This window comes from Lagopus muta, chromosome 1 (assembly GCF_023343835.1).
Source record: "Lagopus muta isolate bLagMut1 chromosome 1, bLagMut1 primary, whole genome shotgun sequence".
NCBI lineage: Eukaryota > Metazoa > Chordata > Aves > Galliformes > Phasianidae > Lagopus > Lagopus muta.
The window spans coordinates 88365535-88388451 of NC_064433.1; the positions used below are offsets into that span (position 1 = coordinate 88365535).

The following is a 22917-nucleotide window of genomic DNA, read 5'->3' on the forward strand; positions in this document are numbered from 1 at the left end:
CTGAAGTCTTTTTATTCTGAGATTTATCCATCAACAAATGTATATCGATCAGAAAGAAACCAGGATCTCTAAAAGAACAGGATTATTATTACTCTTTTTCTTCTGTTCCTTGGAGTGAGGAAAATTAACTCCAAAAATAGCTTTTCACAGAACATTACTTATGGGCTGGGTGCTTGTAACTACATTTTGTCCTTTGAGATAAAGGTTGTGGCTACTATTTGCTCAGTATTCTGCAGAATGAATCATGCTTCCTCCCTTGGGACTCATTAAGAATGCAAAGCACTTCTGAGACTTCTCATGCTGCCTTGGAGTCCTTTAAAATCCTTAGGAAGAGAAAATGAAATGTAGTATGGATAATTCTTGAAAAAAATTCTTTACCACAGTTAAACTGTAGGAATTGTTATATATATTCCTACCGACCTCCCCCAGGAAACATATGTAAATTGGAGCCTAAATATTCTGTTCCTACAGAAATGTTTCAAGTTTTTGTGGCTATGGAGAAATGTTGGAGAAATGATCAGCCTCAGACGAGTTCAGAAATTTGGTCTCTTAAACAGGAAGCCAACAAGGTGATCAGTTCAGCACGTGAGTGTAGTGAGGCCCTTACAGCTGCCCCCTAGTAGTGATTTTGGAGACAGTATGTTGACAGACCTGCATGTTACTGATGAGATGGAGAACCAAGATCCCATTAGACTGTGGAAGATCCTAAGCTGAGAAAGGATGGGTCCAGGCTGTCTGTGTAAAAACACAGGTGCTTTTTGTCTTGTTTGGATTGTGCAGTGGTCATGGCAGTAAAAGCTCTTGGGAGGATGGTTCTGTCAGTGTCTTGGCTGATCCAAACTTGGCTCAACCCTTCTTGTGGTTCACTTAGTGAAACACCATGAGGAACCCAATTCACCTGTTAAAATAAATCCACTATGCATTTGGACAGGCATGAAGTAGGAGGATGACTTGTCAACATGGAATTGGAGATAGGGAGCTTCCCACATCTAGAAGTCAAGGCATGGAAGTTCAGCTCTGTTCTATAGCAAGGCAAGTAGATCAGAGTCTTGGTGGGTTCTGGCATTATTGTACACAAAGGATTCAGCACTGGGATCTTAGCCTGTGCTTTCCAGATAACAAGACACTGAAGTTTTGCTGCAGTAGGCAAATGTAGCTATCTTTACTAGACACCATACTGATAGACGTATTGATTAGCTTTTCTTTCCTGTGACCACCTTTTGATCCTCACAAGCTGATCCTTAAACAAATCTCAGATGGCTTCCTGATTTTGGCAAGCTGGTGATCAGATTGATTTTCTGAATGGTATTGAGTAGCTTCATTTTACATTTCATGATGCGTCAGCTCTAACACTGATTGGGTTGAAACTCATATGAGTGGACTGTTTATCTGAAAGAAGATGGAGAAGGGCTGATCCTGAAAATGAGAAATGAAATGTTTAAGTTTCAGGTAGGCATTCTGTCCACAGTGCTGGCTCAAGCAGTGTTGCAAAGAGATGTTGATTGATGGAGATGTATAATGCAGCAGTACAGGAGGAAGGCCCACAGCTACCCTGAGTTTAGGCTGTATGGAGACCCTAGGGCTGGAAGGATGCTTCTGTCTTCTGAAGTTCCACACAGCAAGCACAAGAAGCAAGAACAAAACAAAAAAGCCCAGGGCTATAGTTAAGCTATGGTAACAATTATTAGTCAGGAACATGTGAGTCAAGTCATTTACAGTCAGTAGGGTTCTAGCTCTCTCCATTTAACAGTTCTTTAGTTCTGGCAAACTTGTCATGCACTGGTGAGTGTGTAAATACATTGTGTGTGTAGATCATGACCAGTCCTGGTCTTTTGAAGCCCTGCCACTGTAAGCAACATACAAACAGCAATCTCTGTAACACAGAGCCTAGAAGCAGAAAGAAGAAACAATTACGGCTTATGTGAATCATAGTTAATGAATTTGATATTTAAACTTGTTTATTTTTTGTTTCCAACAGTCCAGACCTTCTTCTGCCTGTCCTCACACAGCACTGAGCCCAAAGGCATAAGCATATGTTCAAGCTGGTGAGGTTTAAGAGCTCTTAATGAAGATTTCTGCCCCTGCAAGTCAGGCAGAGCAGCTGCTTGCAAATACTCTAAGATGTCAAGGTCAAAGGGGATTGCACTCATCTAGGTAGGGCAACAGGTGCATCTTGGGGGAAAAATAGTATGAACTGGCAACTGTGGGATTTGGTGAACAAGTCAGTACAATTCTTGGCCAGGTGCAATTCAAACAAAAAAAAAGTACTTGCGTTTAAACTTTCCTAGTCAAATTAGTGATGCTAACTCCTTGCTGTCCCTCCCTGTTAGTTAGAGGACTGAAGAACATACTTAGTCACTGCTGGCCTTTTGAGAGCTCTGTTACTAACCAAAACCTCTGGTGGATGAGTGAGGACAACAGCAGTGTCAATGGCCCTGTGTCACTTCTTGGGGGTGGTATGTTGAGCTGCCCCATAATTCATGAAAGAAGGAACTGAAACTCCATATTCACCAGACTGAGTGAAACATCTTGTTTGAAACTGGAAGTGAATTAATCAGCTTAATAGTATGTTAATTCACATCATTGCTTTAAAAACAAATGAAAGAAACAATAACAATTTTGTTCTGCTTCTTTTGCTCCTACAGCTTAAGGTTGTAACTGCAAGGAAAACACAGTCGTGGAAAGGCATGACAATGTGTTATGTTACTGTTTTATATATTTGTGAACTATATTTGTGGCTCATGGACACATAGGCTGGCAGGAGGATTGTGGGCGCACTGGATATAGTGTTCACTAAGAGAGAGGCTGCACTCCTACACAAGGGCTGCATCTTTGGTTCACTAACATTAAACACTGTTCTCTTGTCAGTTGGGCATGCATTACAGCAACTGACTGCTATGGAAGTGTGGGAAGAGTTATATTTGCCTTCCATGTGACGCTTTGGGTTTGATGATGGAGAATAAGGCACCTGCAAATCATAACTGCTTTGGGGATTTAGTCTCAAGAAGAGATGTTTTTGGAAAGCTCTGCTTAGGAACTGAAGCTGTAATGAACTTAGAAATATCCATTTTTGTTCTCTTTCAGTAGGGCACAAACTAACGTGTGGCTTGTGAGGGAGAGCACAGACGTTCACTGGTGAGCGAATGCTTTGTCTTCACAATGTAAATTCTACTCATGCCTGGCCTGTCTCAAGAGCAGGTGACTGAGCACTCTGGTGGATGAGAGCTTGAACATCAGGATTTTCCATCACCTGGAAAGCTACAAACACAGCTTTCACTTGGCTGCAGTACTGTTGCAACTTGACTTCTGTAAAGGGTGATATCATTGGCTTCAGCACCAAATGAACCAGGTCAACCTCAATATTGTAGAAAACCTTTATTTTTTTAGAAGCACAGCAGATATCCTAACACTGATTCTCCTAACAAGCCATATTTACTCTAATAGAATAATCTTTGTTTTCCGTTTTTGAACAATCCTTGTCTTTTTCACTGCCATACATAGCTGTCTAGTAAACAAGAGAGAAATTGAGAGTAAAATTAGCTCGTGGCCCCAGTAAGAGGCAAGTGGTGTTTGGCCATTAACTGATTGAATACTTAGGGCTTGTCTGTCCTTAAAATGCCACAGACTGATAAATGCAAGCTGTGGCCAAAAGGCGTGCTCATATAGCCTTTTTTTTTTTTTTTTGCTCTAATTAAAATAGATGAAGACACAAATAATTAAGCTGTACTCAGTCTGCATAGACAAAGCCAAATAGTTATATTAGTGCTCAGGGAAGCTTGCTATGCTAGGCAGTTGGCTGCTTCCCTTCCGATGATATGCTCTGTCAATGGCAGTTACAGTCTGTGTCTGAAGCTCTGAAAAGAGAGTCACCTGTGACTTCCAAAATGACTTTGTCTGTTGGGAAGTATTTGCTGCATCAGAGTCCTCTAGTATGCATACATAAACACTGTCAAGAATGAGAAATTAAGGAAGAGTTTAAGGAGAAGAAAGGCATGTATGAACGCTGTGATTTCAAGCTGCCTCTTCTAGACGTCAAAGATCTAACAAGTAAGCAGCGTGGTATTCATTCAATGGAGGAGGTTAAAATTGATACTGAAACATATGTAAGAAGTCAATTATTTATTGCTTAATGTTTAGTAATCAAATGCCACCCACTTCCGTACTTTGGTAGTCTCATTTCAACTTGATCATGATATAAAATTCCAAAAACAAATTAAAGAAACATTAATTCTGTGCTCACTCTCCTGTGAGGGAAGAGATGTATCCAAAATATAAATGTATGTTTGCAGATCTTTGTAGACTGGTTATTATCTGTACAAGTTTTTATGAAAGTATAGGTATTTGACCTTTCCAGGTTCAAACCTAGCTGAATATGTAATTCATCTTCATGTATTGAAAAGGACAGCCAAAATGTTTTCTTCTTCTGGAGGTAATGTTGGCTGTAATTTGAAGAAATTATGCAAAGGGCAAAATGTGCAGTCGTACAGTATTAGATTGTCATACAATATTAGACTCAAGGAGCTTTATGAATGCCTTCTCAAGTGTTATCAGCAATCATCATTTAAACCCTTGCTTAGTCTTCACAGGCATATTAAGATCTCTGTTTTGATTAAATAAAAATAGTTACAAGCAATATGCAAGAGAATTCTTGTAGGTACCAAAACCAGGTTTTAGTTGAACTAACTTTGCTTTATTCGTGGACTCTTTTTCCTTCCTTGTTTTTCTGCAGTTTGCAAGTCATTGCTACTTAGCAATGAAGAAGGAAAAAAGACTGCTTCTGAACTGATTGTGGCAATGGTCAGAAAGAGACAATTTCTATTATAAAGGGAGGATTTTATTGATGATAAGATAGTTCAAGTCTGAAATAATTGTGTCTTTGCTATTTGTATTCAATGGCTAAAGTGTGATTCACCTTCTGTCTTGAATGTGTCTCTTTCACAACTGACTATTGTCTGTCTAGAAAACATAATTGGATTTATACACACAATTTCCAGGCAGTATGAGGTAGGTAAGCTGATCCCTATCTCCCTCCTCTCTTAGCAGTGGTTTAGTGTAGTGCAAGATGAGATCTTTCTCCTAGAAAGTTGAATCACTGGTATACCAGCTTCCTCTGTGAAATCTGTGCAATAGAGTCAGGCATCTCCGCGGTGGTTTGAGGCTGCTGCATAGACTCTTTGCAGCCTATCCCTTAATTAAGGAGGCAGTGGGCTGAGGTGGAGCGGTAGGAAGGGATGTCACAGATTATACCAAGCTGCCCCTGGTTACATCAGAGTCTTGGAGAGAGGGGAAACCAAGTTAGGTTGTAAAAAAAAAAAAAAAAAAAAAAAAAAAAAAAAAAAAAAAAAAAAAAAAAAAAAAAAAGTGAAACAGGAAGTCACAGCCCTAAGAGAGGATGATGTGTGTAAAACCAAGTGTCATGGTCAGTGCATGAATAAACAGAGAAGTCTATGATTTGTAACAGTGGTTTCTGTAGTAGTGGGGAAGAATAAGGAGGTGAAACTGGTCTGGAAGCCACGGCAAAAGTGGGAAAACAGAAGGCTTCTGAAATGAATTGACATGAGTATCATGTTGACTCAGGTCAGAAAGGGGTAACAGGCATATTTTGATATGCATTAATTACAGAAGCCGAAATGAGACTGCTTAATTACCAGTTCATGCGTGCAAAGTAATGGCTCAAAGCCAATGGCCATTTCTGGTGGATGCAAGTGAAAGCACATTTCTCAGAAATTGAGTAATTGGCTCATATTAACCTTTCAAGCTGGCCTGGATTCAGCCGTGTCCATCGGGGAACCTGAAAGTAAGCCTATCATTGTGTGGAGATCGCAGTTTTTTTTGAACCTCCAGACTTTCTTATAAAGCTAAAGAAACGGAATGAGACAGCAATATTCAGTTTAATAACATGATGTTATTTCTTACATGTTTTCTTACTTCAGTTTGCTAACCTGTGTTACTTGGAAACGGGGAAAAAAACCACCAAACTATAATTTTGCTATTTAAAACTAGAGATGAGCAAAGGAAATAACAGGTACCATACCAATGTTTTTGGTCTTGGCTAGCAGTCAGATTCCTACATGCTCGGTCCTCTCCAAAGCTAGATGTGTGGAGAGAACAGGAAGTACAGGAAAGAGGAAAAAGCCTGTGGGCTGAGATAAAGGCAGGAAGGTTGTTTTGCCTGCAACAGTAATTGGTAAGCTGATTCTAACTGAGGAAAACTGACTTAATTTCTGCCAACTAAAATAAAAATGCAACTGTTAATTTGGGTAGTGGGAAACAAAAAAACAGACACTGAAATAACACCTTTCCTCCCCTCCTTTCATCTTCACTCCTGTCTAGTCTGCTTGGTTACTTGTGGGGAAGTAACCAAGCAGTATGGTGGCAGTTACAGTCAGCATACAATGGCTTCTCTCTGCCACTCCTGCCTTCTCCACAGGATGCAGTTCTTTAGGAAAACCCATCTGCTCTAGCATGGTCTCCTCTATGGGCTTTAGCATGGGTATCTGCTCCTACAGTAGGAGCTCCCTTTTCTCCTCCTCTAGCCTTAGTTTTTCATGTGCTTCTTGTTCATTTTATTTCCTGATCTTCTCTCCATCAGGCATTTTTTTTCTTCCTGAAATACATTTTCCCAGTAGTGCCACCAGGCTGATGTGCTCAGCTGTGCCCTGCTGTGGGCATACTGGAGATGACTGGCACTGGCTATATTCAGCACAGGGCAAACCCTCAGTCTCTTTTCACACAGCTGCATCTCCCTGCTGCCAATGCTTTTGCCAATACAAACACTCAATTAGATGCTGTTTGGATAAATTCTATTATCTGCTTCATTTATTTCGTGCAAATGGCTCAGATACAACCTAGGTATGAGAAAGGTGCATTGTAATGTTATTTACCTCACTGGCAGGAATGGAAATAACTTCTGTCTCAGCTTGCCTTTGTAATCTGAAGGAAATGGCATACAATTGTCTTCTCAGGTTTAAAGCATATTTCTAGCACTACAGCTTCTGATTGACTTTTATTACTGTCTTAATAACAAACCATGATTATTTTTGTCTTCTCAAGGAAAAATATTTGAAGTTAAACTGCTTAGGGAAAAGTGAAGTCTGGAGGTGAAATCTGTGCTTCTCCAGAGGAAGAAGAACTTACTGAATAGAAGTGCAATATATTTTGATACTGACAAAGGTAACAGATTTTGATGTACTTTAATCTGTGCTGTGATCAGTTTGGTGAAAGACTTTTCTGAGTTACACAAACAATTTCAAGCACCACAGCCATGTACTCAGACAAGTGAGAAGCTGGGGAGATGACAGGAGTGTCTGAGGAGCTTTCAGAGCCCTGACACTCTTGCACTGTGTGCATGGAGGCACTGGTGACTGGTGTCACAAGTGGGACTGGCAAACGTTGGACCAACCAGCCGGCCAACCACGCAGCCAGTTCAAACTGCAGAGAGCTGCATACTATGCAATGATTCCTCAAGTCAAGCAAGCAGGGCAGGAGACTGTCTTGGCTCAGTAGGAAACTCTGCCTGGAACAAGGGCAGAAAAAGAAAATATATGACCTCTGGGAGCAATGTTCACAGGATGTTGCTTAACAGGGAAAACACAAAGCTGCAGTTCGTATCGGCAGGGAGAAAATGGGAAAAGCCAAAGCCCAACTTGAGTTGACAAGGACCCCTGTGGTGACAGACAACAAAAATGGCTTTTTCAAGTAATATCTACAGCAAGAAAAGATCAAAGAAAAACCTTAGTCTGATATTGAGAGTAGATGGTCACTTAATAAATAAGGAGGAGGAAAAGGCATAGGCACTTCATGCCTTTTTGCCTCAGTATTTAACAATGGTGACAGATATTGGGCTACCCTGATCTCAGAGTTGGAGAACTGCAACTGGGGGAACACGGACTTCCCATCTACGATCACTGAAATTGTGAGGGACCAGTTATATCAGCTCAACATTTGTAAGTCCACAGGGCCAGACGTGATTAATCCTAGGGAACTGAAAGAGTTAGCAGATGTTACAGATGGACTCCTGTCAATGATTTAAGTAAGTTCATGGGAATCTCAGGAGTTCCCTGCTAACTGGAATCTAACCAGTGTTATATCAATCTACAAAAAAGAGCATGAGAGAAGACCTAGGGAACTACAGAATTACTAGTTTAACATCAGTCCCTGGAAAAGTTATGGAAAAGACTGTCCTGGGGGATGCAGAAAGGATATTTAAAGAACAAAGCTGTTATCAGGCATAGTTGACATGAGTTCATGAATGGAGAGTCTTGCTTTAGTAATTTGACCTCCAACTGAGAAGCGAGTGACCTTGTGATGAAAGAAGAGAAGGCAGCTAATAAAATCTTGCTGGATATCACCAAGATCTTTGATACAGCCCTTTGTGACATCTTTCACAGACAAACTGTCCAACTGTGAGATTAAAAGGTTCACTTTAGGCAGTGTGATGAACTGGCTGGATGGTTGTAGCGTTGTAGTAAACGGGGTTACCTCTGGCTGGTGGTCACTCACTAGCAGTATTCACCAGACTTTAATTCTAAGGCCTGTTCTGTTCAACGTCTTCAGCAGTGATCCGAGTGCAGGATTGGAGTGCGTCCTCAGGATGCTGGCTGATGATACTAAACTAAGAGGTGCTGTTAACTCCTTGGAAGGACAAGAGGCTTTGCAAAGGGATCCTGATAAATTGGAGCACTGGGCAGTTAGTTCATCAGGGGTAAATGCCAGGTGCTGCACCTGAAACAGAGCAATGCTGGATGCAGGCACAGACTGGGAGATGAGTGGTGGGAGAGAAGCTCAACAGAAAGGAGTCTGGGACTGCAGACTCAACAGGAGCCAGCAGTGTGCCCTGGTAGCCAAAAGGGCAAACAGCATTTTAGTATGCATTAAACACAGCATAGCCTGCAGATGAAAGAGGTGATTCTCCCATTATATTTAGTGTTGGTGCAGCCTCACCTTGAATATTGTATGCTTTTCTGGTTTCCATAATTTAAAAAGGATGCTAAGGTCTTTGAAAAAAAATCCAGAAAAGGGCAACCAAGCTGGTAACAGGACTGACTGGAAGGTATGTCCTGTGAGAATGTGCTGAGCACACTCAGGCTGCTCCATCTGGAGAAGAGGAGGCCAAGAAGCAACCTCACTGCTCTCTGTAATGCCCTGAGGAGGGACACAGAAGTAGGTGCCAAGCTCTGCTCCTGGGAACTGATGACTGATGGCAGGGTGGAAATGGCACAGAGCTGAGCCGGTGGAGGGTTATTTGGGAAACATCTCTTTACCATGGAGATTGCCAAACACTGGAACAGGTTTCCTAAAATGCCTGGTGTCTTGTGCCTGTCCGTGCTCAAGAGATGTTTGGATGACGCGCTTGTTTAAGGTGCTTTAAGTTTTGGCTAGCTTTGATGTGATCAGGAAGTTGGACTCAATGATCTCTGAACGTCCTTTCAATATGAAGTATCTACATATCCTACTCTAGTTCTGGCAAAATTAAGTGTAATTTAAATAATTAAAAAATAAGTGGGAGATGGGAGCAAGCAATTATATATAGTAATGTGTATATATGTACATGTATGTGCACATATATATATATATATATTTGTCTATGTTACTGAAGTGTTAATGAGGCCCAGAGCTTGTGGTGTGACATTATGTGGATAAAATACACTGCAGTTCTAGCAGAAATAACAAAAAATAGATATTGAAGACACTGACACTGTGCTTCAAGGCATAAGCCAAGACTAACCTATAGACAAAATATCTTAATTTACAAACACTTCATGTAACTGTAGGATTTCTTGACCCATAGACCCATATTTGAAGAATTCTATTGCTAGTTACAGCGATGGAGCGTAGATTTTCCTTGGAGATTGTTATGAGGTCTGGCTGCATCTTTTCTATCTGTCCTATATCTCTCCATTATTATGTTGCTAATATTTTCATGATTTTTAGTGTAGGCTTGATATATTCAGCGATAAATTCAGAGAATGTGTACTTTTTAAAAATAAAATAAAGTTGCCCTTTCTCCAGTGCCATTTCTGAACTTGACCCAAGGAAGGCATTAAAACTGTTAATCACTTAAAAGCACAGACAGCTCTATAGTTAGTATTCATTGAAGAAAGTACTGTTTTACATCCTCTATAAATATTTAATTACCAAAGAAAATAGGATGCTACTATTATGGTACAAGTGACTTCATGCCTCTCATTACAAAAAAAAAGGAGTCTCAGTTTGAAACTGTATCTATTTTAACAATATAAAATATGCTTATTTCTAGGTTACAGTAAAGTAACTAATTTTGAGTCTTCAAAAGGTACCTTATGAAATTCTGAGTCAGAATGCTATTTTTGTTTGTAATGGTCATTTGCTACTTGAAGCCCTCTTTACTCAAGGTGCTTACTTTTCTTTTCCCCTTCTTTGTACTTGTGTAATTTTTCTTTCATTTGCATTTTATTTGTTGTGGTTTTTATTGTTCATGGCAACTGATTTTGTTAGATTTTAATGATGTGTAGATTTCAGCACTCTGATTTGATGTGTTAACAAGCTGAAGTCTATTTCAGCTTAAAAAAAAAAAAAAAAGACTATGAAAAGCCTGTTATATTCAGACTGATGTCTAAAGTTACTTGATAGCATCCTTCTAATATTCACAAATGAGCAACAGGGCAGATGAGATTACAACTGGAAACTCATCAAAGTAAATTGATGCCTCTTTTAGTCCTGGTCGTTGCTGTTAGCTGTCCTCAGCTTCAGAAGGAGAAGCAGAGCCTGGGGAAAAAGTGCAAGGCTTTCTGAGCTGAGACAAGCAATAAAACTAATTTTGTTGGAATGGATGAAAGAATTGATCACCCAGCAGCTAAGCCTGAAGATGACCTAAGTGTAAGTAGGTTGACTTAAGCATTCTTTATTTCATATACTTCTTGGCATCTATTAGATCTGTTATGATCTAATTCTCAAGTACTAACCTTGACATTCCAAGATTTCCTCCACCTTTACATTTTATAGCTTAATCTCTAAAAGTCCATGTATGTTTGTATTATCTTCCAATTGTTAATAACATATACTTTCAGACAGCTGAAATAATGGGATTGTTAAAGTAACAATGTGAAAAGCTTATAATAGTAACATGGCAGCAGGTTTTTCCAAAAACAAATCTATTTTTTGACAAGAAAGTAAGCATTAGATTAAGTGAAGTGTTTGTGTTTTGTTTTGTTTTATTTTTTTCCCCTGAGGTGATACAGAAGAGGATTACTCATGACAAAGAAGTTAATAAATAATTCAGTGATAGTCAAATTGCAATTTTAGCTGGAAAACACTTCTAGAATTCGGAAAGTAAGCTGCCGCAGCAGAGAGATGAATTAATAATTGTGATCCCTGTTCAGGGAAGGTAACAGCTTAACTTTGCTACTATCTTCCTTCTTACAAACTGTTTATGATAAACTAATTTAACCTAGGGAAATATTTAAAATGTAGAGCACAGCATTCAATACTGCTCTGAATTCTGAAACAGTAAACTCTGCTGTAAAAGCCTTGATACATGAAGTGCATCTTTTAAAAAATAAGGTTACTATTACAGTAGATGAAGATATAAACTGTTCCCAGTGTATACTCATATTCCAGTGACATCAACCCCATGTAATTTCTATTGATCCTTGACAGGGGTTTCTGTTTCTACTCTTTAAAAATAAATCTGCCTGGTTAGGTTGACAGATATGAACAAGAATGAAATGTCAAGATTTTAGTATAATTTTTTCTTGGGGGGAAACATGATAAAAGCAGCAAGTGTACTCGCTGATCTATAAAATTTCAGATCTTAAACATTGTTGACCTGTGTTAAGTTGTCTTAGTGAACATCTGAGAGTATAACTGAACTTTACAGGACAGAACAAAGCTTAAAACAAAAAAAACCAGGCAAATTGTGTTTATCTTACATTAAATTGTGCTCAATAAGGCCTTACAAATACAACAGGCAAATTTGTCCTTTTTGAGAAGATGGAAAATAAGTACTGGTATTATACTAAACAGAAGATATAGGCCAGGACTCGTTCAGTTTTTTTCACATTTTGTTTGAGGAAACTGTAAATTATACTACTGGGTCTAATTATTCCAGTAGTAAACTTAGTCATTTCTTTAACTCCCTTGTGTACATTCTCAACTCTGCAATCAAAGGTGGCTAGCTGTTGTGTTTGACTGTGGGCCTGGCAGGACTTTTATCATGATGAGTCTTTGCTTCTGTCTGTTTGGGTATATAGAGTTCTCTCATCTGAAGCATTGCTAGGACATAATATCAGAGAATCAGACAAGTGTAGGATGGTGAGAATTTCTGAGGGTGACCTACCAAATGCTATTTTCAAACAGAGCAAAGCAGAACAGATTTCCCAGGGCCCAGTCCCACTGAGTTTGGAATAACTCTAGGGATGTACAACCTTTAAGGAGAAATGCTTTATTTTTGGTGTATCCAGATGGAATTTCCCCTGCTTCCACAGGTGACTGCTGCAGCTGTCTCTTCACTGTGCACCACAGAAAGAAGTGTGGCTGTGTGTTCTCTGTAAGACACTTTAGACAGGGAAATATATGACTAGCATTACACTGATTTTACTTACAGCTCTCAGATTTTCATGGTACAAGCTAAAGACCCTTCCAGTTTATTAACATCTCTTTTGTACTGATGGGAGCAGTACTTCGGATGTGGCTCTGATAGCATTAGGCAGAAGGAAACAAAATCTTATTTCAGATTATATCACAAATGACTTTTGCAAATGGCTAATAGTACTTATGCCTAGCACTTCCTGGATGTCAGGCTCCAAAGGCATACAGTTTTTGTAGTCACTGAATTAACGTAGCAACCCATGTTGATAATTTGGAGTGCAGTTGTTGGACAGATGCCTTCTCCAGTGAAACACAATTGGTAGTGTTGAAGAATGAGCCTCGTGCCTACATCTTTTATTCTACAATAGTCCACGTATTATTGTACTGCACCTTTTGAGAGGCCTCTGAAGAATTAAATGATGGCAAGTAGCCTAGAAGCTTGTTGCAGTCTGTCTCCTCACTGCCTACTCCTTATAACCCTGCAGAGGCTACAGAGGCCTATTCAGCACTGGGAACAGCTCAATTTGCACTAGACAAGGCCTGTGCTGTTATATATGTATCTGTTCTGCTGTGAGCTCTCCTATTGTACTTGAGTAGTCTGTACCTCAGAAGAGGTAGCCTATCTGCACCTGAGCAAATAATGCGATGGTTGTCACTGGGTCATGTCAAGACACATTCCTGATTTGAATAGCTGGGAGATGGTGCAACTCTGAGTGCGTTCCAGCCCACACATAGCATAAAATTGGCTGAAGAGTGAGGGAAATGCACTTTGAAAATGGTCATGAAAATTCAGCTGTTCTGAAAGACCACATCCAAAAATAAGCTTTTTCCTTATATTTGCAGTGGTGAAGTTCATCTCTGTACACATGAAATCTTGAACCAGGTCTTTTGATCCACAATCTGTTGTGCACTTCATACAAGTCTTCCCACAAAAAGCTCTTGCTGCTAACTTTTGACAGGAGTTTGTTAACGCCTCTCTCAAGGAGATCCCACAGCTTTCCAAGGCATCCTTGTGAGTGCCTCCCTCTCACAAGCACCAACATATTTTTTAGATGTTTCTTGAATCTTCTCTATTATGTGGCAATATTATGTAACTTATAGTTGTGATTTAAAAAGCAAATGTAAGTTTTTCTGTAGTTATAATTCTAGATTTAGCTAGGTATTGTGGCCCTATTTATATTCATACCCAATGCACTCAGTTTTTAAGGTCTCAAATGGCCCAGGAACTTGCCAGCTAATCTCTGTGTGAGTAAGACAATGAGTCAACATGGAAAGATAGTTGAACTTTCACCTGATGTTGTTAGGAAATATTCGCAAGAGCTCTCCTGGCAGGAATTTTATGAAATCCCACAGATTTTCCCTGACAGCTCTTGCTGTGTATGTACCTATTGATAGACAGTATTTGTAGGCTTACATGCAGTGATTTTTTTTGCATGGAGAATCCATTTGTACCAAGCACTCCCTCAGGCATTTTCATCTGAAGAACAGACAAAACGATGAATAATGTAGGGAATAGAAACTGCTCCAGTAAATGCAGGTATGGTCACACACAGTCTTTCAAACTGAGTTAAGACAGTCAGGAGATATTCTGAATAGTTTGGGACAACTGGAACTGTAGTTCAAAAAAAAATCTTTTACGGGGCTGCAGATCCAGATAATAACCTTGTTTAGGTTCTATCCCAACAAGAATTCTGTTGTTTCCTCCTGTTCGCTGGGGAGAATTTCTTAAAGGGAGCTGGATATGCAGGAAGAGGCTGCCCAAACCCATGATTTTTCATCCTGAAAGGAAGCTACTGTGGGAATAGTCATGGTCTGAGAAGAAAGTGTGCTTTATTTTTGGAAGAGCAGTGATGCTTTGACCATAGGCTTGGGAGGAAGCAAGGAGAGTGTGCATGCATCTGTCTCCTGGTTCCTTAGCAGGGAAATGACAAGCATAGTACTGGGAAAAGGACAGGCTATATGAACACCTTAGTAACTATTCCCTTCTATTTCATGCAAAGGGAGGAATGAATGACTAAATGGGCGCCTGATTTTGCACCAAATTTGCGTCACCCTAGTGAATGTTTGGGTAGTAAGACCACTTGCTAAGTTATGTCAGCAAGTTGCCAGTGGAAAGCTGCTGTTCTGCAGTACTAGTCTGTGTATACACTGCAGTTTAAACCAGTAAAAATTAATTCAAGTTTGCCAGCTTTTTAGAAAAAAAGAGGGCTAATTTACACTAACAGGAGATGCACAAGGTATAAACATTTGTTCAGATGGTTAATTCTGGATTCCTATTGCATAGTAAGCTGTTATCCTAGGGACCACTGTGTTTTTACATTCCCTCTGCAATTGTCTGGAAAAAAAAATACCTTGCTTCCTGACTGCAATTTAAACTGCTGCTGCATTAATAATGGTTTTGTATGTGCAGTAACAGATTGTATGGGAACTGCTGAGTCACGGCCTGAGCCTCTGATTGATCACCTGAGCTGAGCCATGAGTCAGCCAGAGGAGCACAGGTGAAGGCAATTCACCTGTGCTGCCGGAAGGGGTGGAGCCTGGCTGCACCTCTTCTAGACCTATTTAAGAGCTGGCTACCAGTGGGGAAGGATCTCTTCTGGAGATCTACTCTGCTGGAATTTTGTAAGTGAGCTTAGCATAGGGGTAAGCTTTCTATTTTCTTTTTGTTATCATAATTTGCTTTGCCAAACTCTCTTGTTTATTTTGTAATTATAACATCTTAATATTCATTGATTATACACAGATGACTGTATGTGAGCTTCTGTTCTAGGTTTTTATCAGTCAAATGCTTTTACATTTGCTTGTTGTCTCTCACCTTATTTTAGGTAGCCAACATCTCAGTCCAAATGGTATCTGTGGAAGACAAGTTGGTAAAGAGGATTCTGGCGAGGAAAAAACATGGCAAGCTGAAGAAAAAAGAAAAGATGCTGTGGAATTTTCAAAACCAAATAATTCTTTTTACCCTCATTCTATTTGTTTTAGGAGTTGTAACCTGGACTTTACTGTGGCTCTTCGTTGGTGAGTTGCAGAAAGCTCAGTCTTCTTTCAAAAGTCACTAATAACACTTTCAGTGTTTGTAGGATCTCCCTTGTCTTGAAGGCTCTTTCTTAAAGAACAAAACAAACAAATCAACCCTCATGAATCTTATTTAAATGGGACATGGAAGAATTTTGAATACCTTTGTTAGAACTTCATATGGTTGCCTGCTGTTATGTTTGTAAATTCATAGCTATTGGTTTAGGTATTGTGCTTTGTCTTTTATTGAGGGCTATATAAAGCATTTCTTGTGTGCTAGCTAATTGTGCATATAGTTATGATAATTTGATTCCTCACGAATTGTGACTTCCACTGTGTTTCTAGGCCTGCTGGAGGCCAGGTAAATTTTTTGTTCCTTATGCGGAATAGGTTTAAAGAAGGAGGAAAATATACAGAGGAAATACTTTTTTCATGATCTGTAAAAACACTGGACAGGACAAGAAAAGAAATGATAGTTCCTGCGGAGTGCTGCATTTGTGCTTGACGTGGGCATTGAAAGCCTTGGCACTAGTACTGCCTAAGGTTCCTTAGGGACACTCCAGGATATGGATGTTGGCATTGCCTTTATTATGCTTGTTCATTCATACCATTGTATCTTATATTGTGTGCACAAAGCAGATTCTTAATTAACCTTCATATCATAGTAGTCACCTAAATCAACTGGCTATGAAAATGTAGTGTTGATTTGGTAGATCTCTCTACCTTAGGCCTGAATGGGTGGACTTAGTTTAGCATTTATGCGTTATTTAAAGAATAACTAGTTTATTTTCTTTCTTTCTTGCAGTTCAGGCAGAAAACAAAGATGCGTTGTACTTTGTTGGGTTGTTCCGTGTTGCCAACATAGAGTTTCTCCCTGAATATAGGCAGAAGGAGTCAAAAGAATTTCTCTCTGTGGCACAGAACGTCCAGCGTGTGGTAAGATGAGTGGGCTGTTCAGCTAGCAACAAGTAGCAGGAACTACAGCTGTAAACAGGAGGTGAAAATTTCAGGTGCCATTCAGTCTGGCGTGGTATTCTGCTTCTTTGGGTTTTTTTTCCTCCCTCAGAAGACTGCAAAGGTGGCTGTCTGGAGGCAGAAAGGAACTAGCTGCTTATAGCTTGTTATTGTCAAACTTTGGAGAGGTCTGTTTGACATTTACATTTACTAAAAATTTTGCATATTGTCCCCCACAAATCTGAGTCTGTGAACAGAACTCTGCACAAACCCTTCAAAACTTAATTGCCACTTTCAAGACATTGATGAGGTCTTTTGCATTCAAATTGGAATCTGCTGCCAGTCTTCTGCCTTAGAGCATCTACAATTACACTAGAACTTTCATACACGATTGCATTTACATTTCTTTCTGATACCAGATATTTAAAGAGCATTATTCTTCCCAAATGCCTCGATCAGTCACAGCAGGAGTGCTCAGTATTGTAGGTATACAATTAGAACTGCTTTACAGCTGGAAAGGGGAGGTGTGCATCTTAATTACAAGCAAATTTACCTTTAAAGACACGTTGTATGGACAGGAAAAAAATGTTACAGTCTAGTAATGCAGCACTGCCCATAAAAGCATTAAAGCACTTATTTAAAAAACAAACAAACAAAAAAAAAACCTAAAACAAGTAAACAAAAAAGTCAATGCAAATGAGATTTCTGAGTAATTGCTAAGTTTTTGCTATCTTATAATATGAACTCATGGTCATGTTTTTCTGTTCTATCTTTGATAAGAGGGATGACATTTTTCCCCCTAGAAGCTGTCATGAAAGGCTTGAAAGGAAGTTAGTTTTCTTATCGTGCATGTCGATGTCTGTTGAAGAGCTTTCAGGCCAGAGATGGAGCTGTGCAGGTATTGCCTTTTCCCACCCACAAGGGAGCAGCTCCAACCTTCTTTGGGCCCTACGTCTTGCTCTTGTCCTGGCTTATCTTGCTGCTATTTCAGCAGGGGGAGGTGACAGATAAGCGGGTGAACTGGCAGTGTCACCACCTTCTACTTGAACATAACTTGGAAATTATTTCTTGTCTCTAAACTTTGCTTGAACTCACCAATAGAATTTTGCACTACTGATACAGTGCATCTTGTTACCTGACTAGTGGCTAAAAGGGCTGGTAGGGATGCAGGGAATTTGAGTTTGTGAGGTTTGTGTTTGCTATTTGTCACTGAAACTCCTTTGTTTATGATTCATGGGTCTGAGATCCCCAGAACAGCAGCTGAAGAACCTCTCAAGATAGAATTGTTTCCCCTTTGATAGTAACAGCAGTGAATAAAATCCCTTGCAACCTAATCTGGAGAAAGATTGAGCTTCATCTATTCTAATTAGGCCCTTAAAAGAATTGTTCAGTCATCTTGTATCAAACACCAAAAGTTAGGAGATAACAGTAATATGACTTTCACAGGCTTTGCCTAAAAAAAAAAAAAAAAAAATCTATGTTATTCCCTTGAGTATTAATGTTAATGATTAAACTGCAGGATAGGGTCTGAACAGCTTGAGGTATGTGCCACCTGGTGGTATTAGCAGTGTGCCTCCTTCAACAAGAGGAATGAATTAACATGGCATCATCACACTCTTAGCTGAAGAAGAACTGGGTAGAACTGGGAGTGTACTTTCCCCAAAAGCAGTCCCACAGCATGAAATGGCAGTTTTTCATTCTCCATGTATATTGTACTGTATATTGTACTGTATATTGGAAAGAAATACATTAATGCTAAGCTGCTAATAGAGAAAATTCCCCATTAATTTTGGGATAAGGAACAGAACAACCAAACAAAAAACACTGTTTTCTGGTGAAGGTGTTCAGGTGGTCCAGAGAGATTGTGGAGTCTCTATTCTCGGAGATATAAAAACAACTGGTTGTGGCCCTGAGCAGTTGTTGATGCTGCTTTGAGGAGGTTGGACTAGATGATTTTCAGAGGCTTCAAACCTCAATCTTTTCGTAATTCTGTAAAAATAAATGTATATATTGTATACTATTCACTGCATCTTAGTGGTAACGTGCGTGTTATGAGTGTTTTCCTGAAAGTTTTTTTAAGTTTTTTTTTCCTTATTGTTTTCCTGAAGATTGGCACTAAAGGTTTTGCATTTTGGAGAGATAAGGACTTTGTGTTTGGAACTTTTGGAGCAAAGAATGTGCACCCTTTTCAAAACTCTTTTTGTTTGGGAAAAGTGTTTGCTGTACACATCAGCTGGCCTTGTACAGAACATATGATGTTCCTGTTAATACTGGACTTAGTATTGGTGCATTGCAGAGCCAATCTGTCAATGTCTATTGCTGTATGTCTGGATGTGTGTGCTGATTTTTTTATTCTTGGTGAAAAAGAGGATATTCCTGGGGAAATCTAGACCTAGAACATCTCTAGATATGTCTGATTTTTTTGAAATGCTGTATCTTTATCAGCTTAATACTTTCTCTTTCAGATGAACTTGGTTTACACTACCTCCTCTTTCTCCAAATTTTATAAGCAGTCCACTGTTACAGAAGTCAGGTAAAACTGGTTAATGCATTCATATTTTTGCTGAATAATACATGATACAATGAGCCTAGAAGAGAAGCCTGTTTTTGGTTGCTATTATTTAATCATTCTGGTAATCACATGTAGTGATAGCAAAATATAAGTATAACCTGCCCAATTGCTTTTATGCAAGTAAGGGCAAACTAAAGTCATTTCAACAGTTTGTTTTCTGCAGGGTAAATGGAAACTTAAGGTTAATTAAGTTACACAGAAATAATGTCCCTGAAGAAGTATGGTGATGCTTTGGCTGATAAGTCATCAATACCCTCATGTTTAGCCACTCTAACATGCTGTTACAAGAAAACTCTATATTATTTACATTGCAGAGTTTGATGTATTTTATAGGTGCTATTGATATTAAATTATTTTGTACTGACTGATGTCTTTGCATGGGAGAAAGGAAAACCTCTTTGCTGTGGTAAAGTATGTTTACTTTAGTATTAAAAGCGCAGTTGATGTGAATGGATTAAGTATCTCAATCCTCTTGAACTAAGAACAGTTTTGGAACAGGAGTTTCTGGCGTATGGTTTGATTTAAGGAATTTTCTTCTCGTCTAATGGGCAAAGATTGATGTGACCATATTCAGCATCTAAAGTATTACCTAAGTAGTGTAGAAATTGGTTCTCGCTCACTACAGTACTCAGTACAGTATGAGATGCACTGAGATGCAGAGTTCTGCATTTCTGGAGATGGCAACTGTACCATTTCTGTTACAATTTTTAGGAGGTAATCCAGCTCTTACTCCAGTAGTTATGACGTTTTTGGCAAACCACGAAAGCCAGAAAATCATCCTAGTGAAAACCCTCAACTGGGCATAAGACGTGAATTTTGGGGCTCCTTTCTTCAGAAAAGAAAACATATTCATTGTATCAAACCAACAAGACAATTTGTAAATAAGCCATATCGTTCAAAAGAAGCTTGTGTTAAGAGTCTAGCCTTCAGGAAACTTTTAATGTGGTAATAATCTGTAGGACCTTCTTATTTCAGTAACAACAATAATGGAGGCCTTCTTATTCACTTCTGGATCGTATTTGTGGTACCGCAGGCGAAAGGCCAAGCACTGTGTGAGGACTGTGTGGCTGCCATTTTAAAGGATTCTATTCAGACCAGCATCATTAACCGGACCTCAGTGGGAACTCTTCAGGACCTTGCAGTTGACATGGACTCCATCGTACTAAGTGGTTAGTATTAGTACATGTCCCTGTCCTTGAAGGGGCACTTTTTTTTTTTTACCCTTGGAGTTACAGGTTCTATAAATATACCAACATTTCTATCCTGTGCTTCTCATGGGGGCAGTGGGGCTGGTGGTGTAGAAAAGAAAAGATTGGAAGTCAAGTTAAGGTACAAAAGCAATCCTTTCTGTACTTGGAGTGTTTATCGTCTAATTCTGGAGCTAAGCCTGACACCTTGCAGCCAACTTAGGTTTGGCTTAGACTATGACTTGGAAGGTGTCAAAAGGTGATGGGTCTCTTTTTATGCAAGGATCAAACTTCAACCCACTCCACTGAAAAGGAGACTTTTTTTTCACAGCTGTATTAGAGTTAAATAAACAGTATACATATATATTATAAAGCTGCCTATTCATTAAGCAACTTGTATACACTATGCCATTCCTGTTTAGGGAAGAAATTAGCAGGGAAGGATTCAAGACCCTGTTTAATGTAATTAGTTCCAATGTAGGTTAAGATTTTTAGCTCTGTGAACAAAGGACAGATCAAGCTTTATGTGAATAAACCTCCCCGACTGACCTTTCTTCTGTGCAGCAGGTCTTCGGTCAGACTACTGGTCAACAACAGGAACAGGTAATTCACCATTTTGGCAGCTTCCTGGCAGAGGTAGAGAATGAGTTCTAATTCATGTCTTAAGACTCAAAGGTACTTCTCCATATTAATTTAAACTTTAAAAGGGTTAAATTCAGCCCTGGCATTTCTTGCTTGCTTGCTCTTAGAGTGACCAAGAGTTTTGCATGTGACAAATACAGAAACTATCTGCCTTCATTTTGACTGTTAAACTTTGACTGTATCAGTGGCATTGTGGAGAATAAACTTAGCAATTGTTTGCCAATTACTCTGTGCTGAAAATAATATAAACCTGTTCTAATCTGGGCAGTGCTGAATTTAAATCTGTGTATTAGCTTTTACCCTGAACAAAAACAAAGCTTTTGTCTATCCTTTATGCTACTTACTCCCTTTTCTCCAAGGTTAATGATGCATTTTTTTTTTTTTTTAAACGAATTCCCCAGCAGAAGTTAGTCCAAACAGTTCAATTTAGCCAGGGTAGTGGGAGACACAGCTTATATTCCTGTCTGATTTATTGTTTTAAACCTCCCTGTGAGATTCTTTGCTGGTATGCAGAGACTTTACAAGTAGACAAGAAGAGTTCAAAAGTAAGTCGCAGCTCTGTTCGTTAGCACGTGCAGTAGATACTTAGAAAAAACCACTGCTAGGCTAAGCATTAATATACTAACCAACTTTGAGCTACCTGTTAAGTCTTTGATTTAGCAGCTGTCAATCAGACGGGCTTGCTGGTATCTCTTGCTCTTGACACAGGCTTATTCTTCTTGTCAAATCACACTCTTGATTTTTAAGGACTTTATTCCCCTCCATATCTATGATTTTTAAGATATTAACTTGTGTAAGGGCTGCTCTGAAAGTAATGCTTCCTATTTTATTATACTGGCCCACGAACTCAGAAGCAGATGTTGGTGGCATGGCAATAGATGCTGAACCTTCTTGTCAGTATTCTCTTACATTTTGCCATGTGAGAGATGGCAGTAGAGGGGCAGTCTGACAAAATGGGATCTGGCAGTGAATCATAGAATAGAATGACTTGGGTTGGAAGGGACCTCAAGGATCATCAAGCTCCAACCTCCCCGTTGCAAGCAGGATCAAAAGCCTTCATATATAATACTAGAACAGGAAGTGAGTGTGAAACTAAGGTATGTCATTGAATTCCTCCATCTGAAAAAAAGTGGCATCCACTGGCATTCATTAATGTTAACTGAATGTTTATGGAGACCAAACAGTAGATGTGAGCACAGTGAGGCAGTAGGTGATACATATGGTGACGCTGGGTCACCTGTACAGATGCAGATTTGTACAAGTGTAGCATGCAAGCTCTTGTTCATCGTTGGTAAAAATGCATAGCTAATGGTAGTGACTCTGTTGGAAAAACAGCGTTTTGTAGCTGAGAATTTACTGTATCAAATAGTGTCATTGCTCTCTTTGTATCTGTTGTAGTTTCCAGGGTAATAAATAGGAAATGTTTCTTTCAGAGCAACCTGCTTAAATTGTATTGTTGCCTTCTAAAACACCACAATCCCACAGACTATTTTTTCTTAGTATCCTTTCTCTTTAATATTTCCAGATGCTTTCTTGAACACAAATAGTTGGGAGTTTACATTTAAGATAGTTTCATTATACCTTGTCTGATGACATTAATCTTTCCAGTTATCCCCCCCAAAAATCTGGTAGTAGATTTCCTGCTATGAGAAATGTAGCATCTGATGATCTTTTGGTTTCTGTTTTGCCCTTCACAGTCAAGTCATATTAGTGCGTTACAGTCAATCCTGGAACTGGCTATGACAAACTTAAATCCTTTTTTAGTAGTTCAAATTCCAAAGTTCACAATTTATTGTAATATTTCTTTTGCACATCTTTATGGACATTTTAATTACATAACAGAAATATATTGTTGCTCGCTTGCATAGCAATTTCATTTTCCAGTCAGTGTTCCAGGGCAGAAGAATAGTTTTTTTTTTAATTTCATTTATTTATTAGGATTTTAACCTATTATATTACACATAAAGGGGTAAGGATGGC

The 22917-nt window shown here is 39.2% G+C and overlaps 1 protein-coding gene across 7 annotated transcripts in view; it reads left to right on the top strand.

Moving 5' to 3' along the window:
- TMPRSS7 (transmembrane serine protease 7) overlaps window positions 1-22917 on the top strand; it is a 49390-nt gene that overhangs the window by 7982 nt on the left and 18491 nt on the right. The window contains exons 2-9 of one of the 7 annotated variants that reach the window (XM_048954716.1): window positions 7054-7173; window positions 10697-10857; window positions 15393-15468; window positions 15550-15585; window positions 16388-16518; window positions 19002-19069; window positions 20084-20277; window positions 20860-20898. In XM_048954716.1, coding sequence (XP_048810673.1) covers window positions 10807-10857; window positions 15393-15468; window positions 15550-15585; window positions 16388-16518; window positions 19002-19069; window positions 20084-20277; window positions 20860-20898 — 595 coding nt within the window. In that variant the 5' untranslated portion in view covers window positions 7054-7173; window positions 10697-10806. Of the gene's footprint in view, window positions 1-7053; window positions 7174-10696; window positions 10858-15164; window positions 15211-15392; window positions 15586-16387; window positions 16519-19001; window positions 19070-20083; window positions 20278-20859; window positions 20899-22917 lie in introns of those variants that run through there. The other 6 variants (XM_048954687.1, XM_048954682.1, XM_048954724.1 and 3 more) reach the window with 6 other exon arrangements.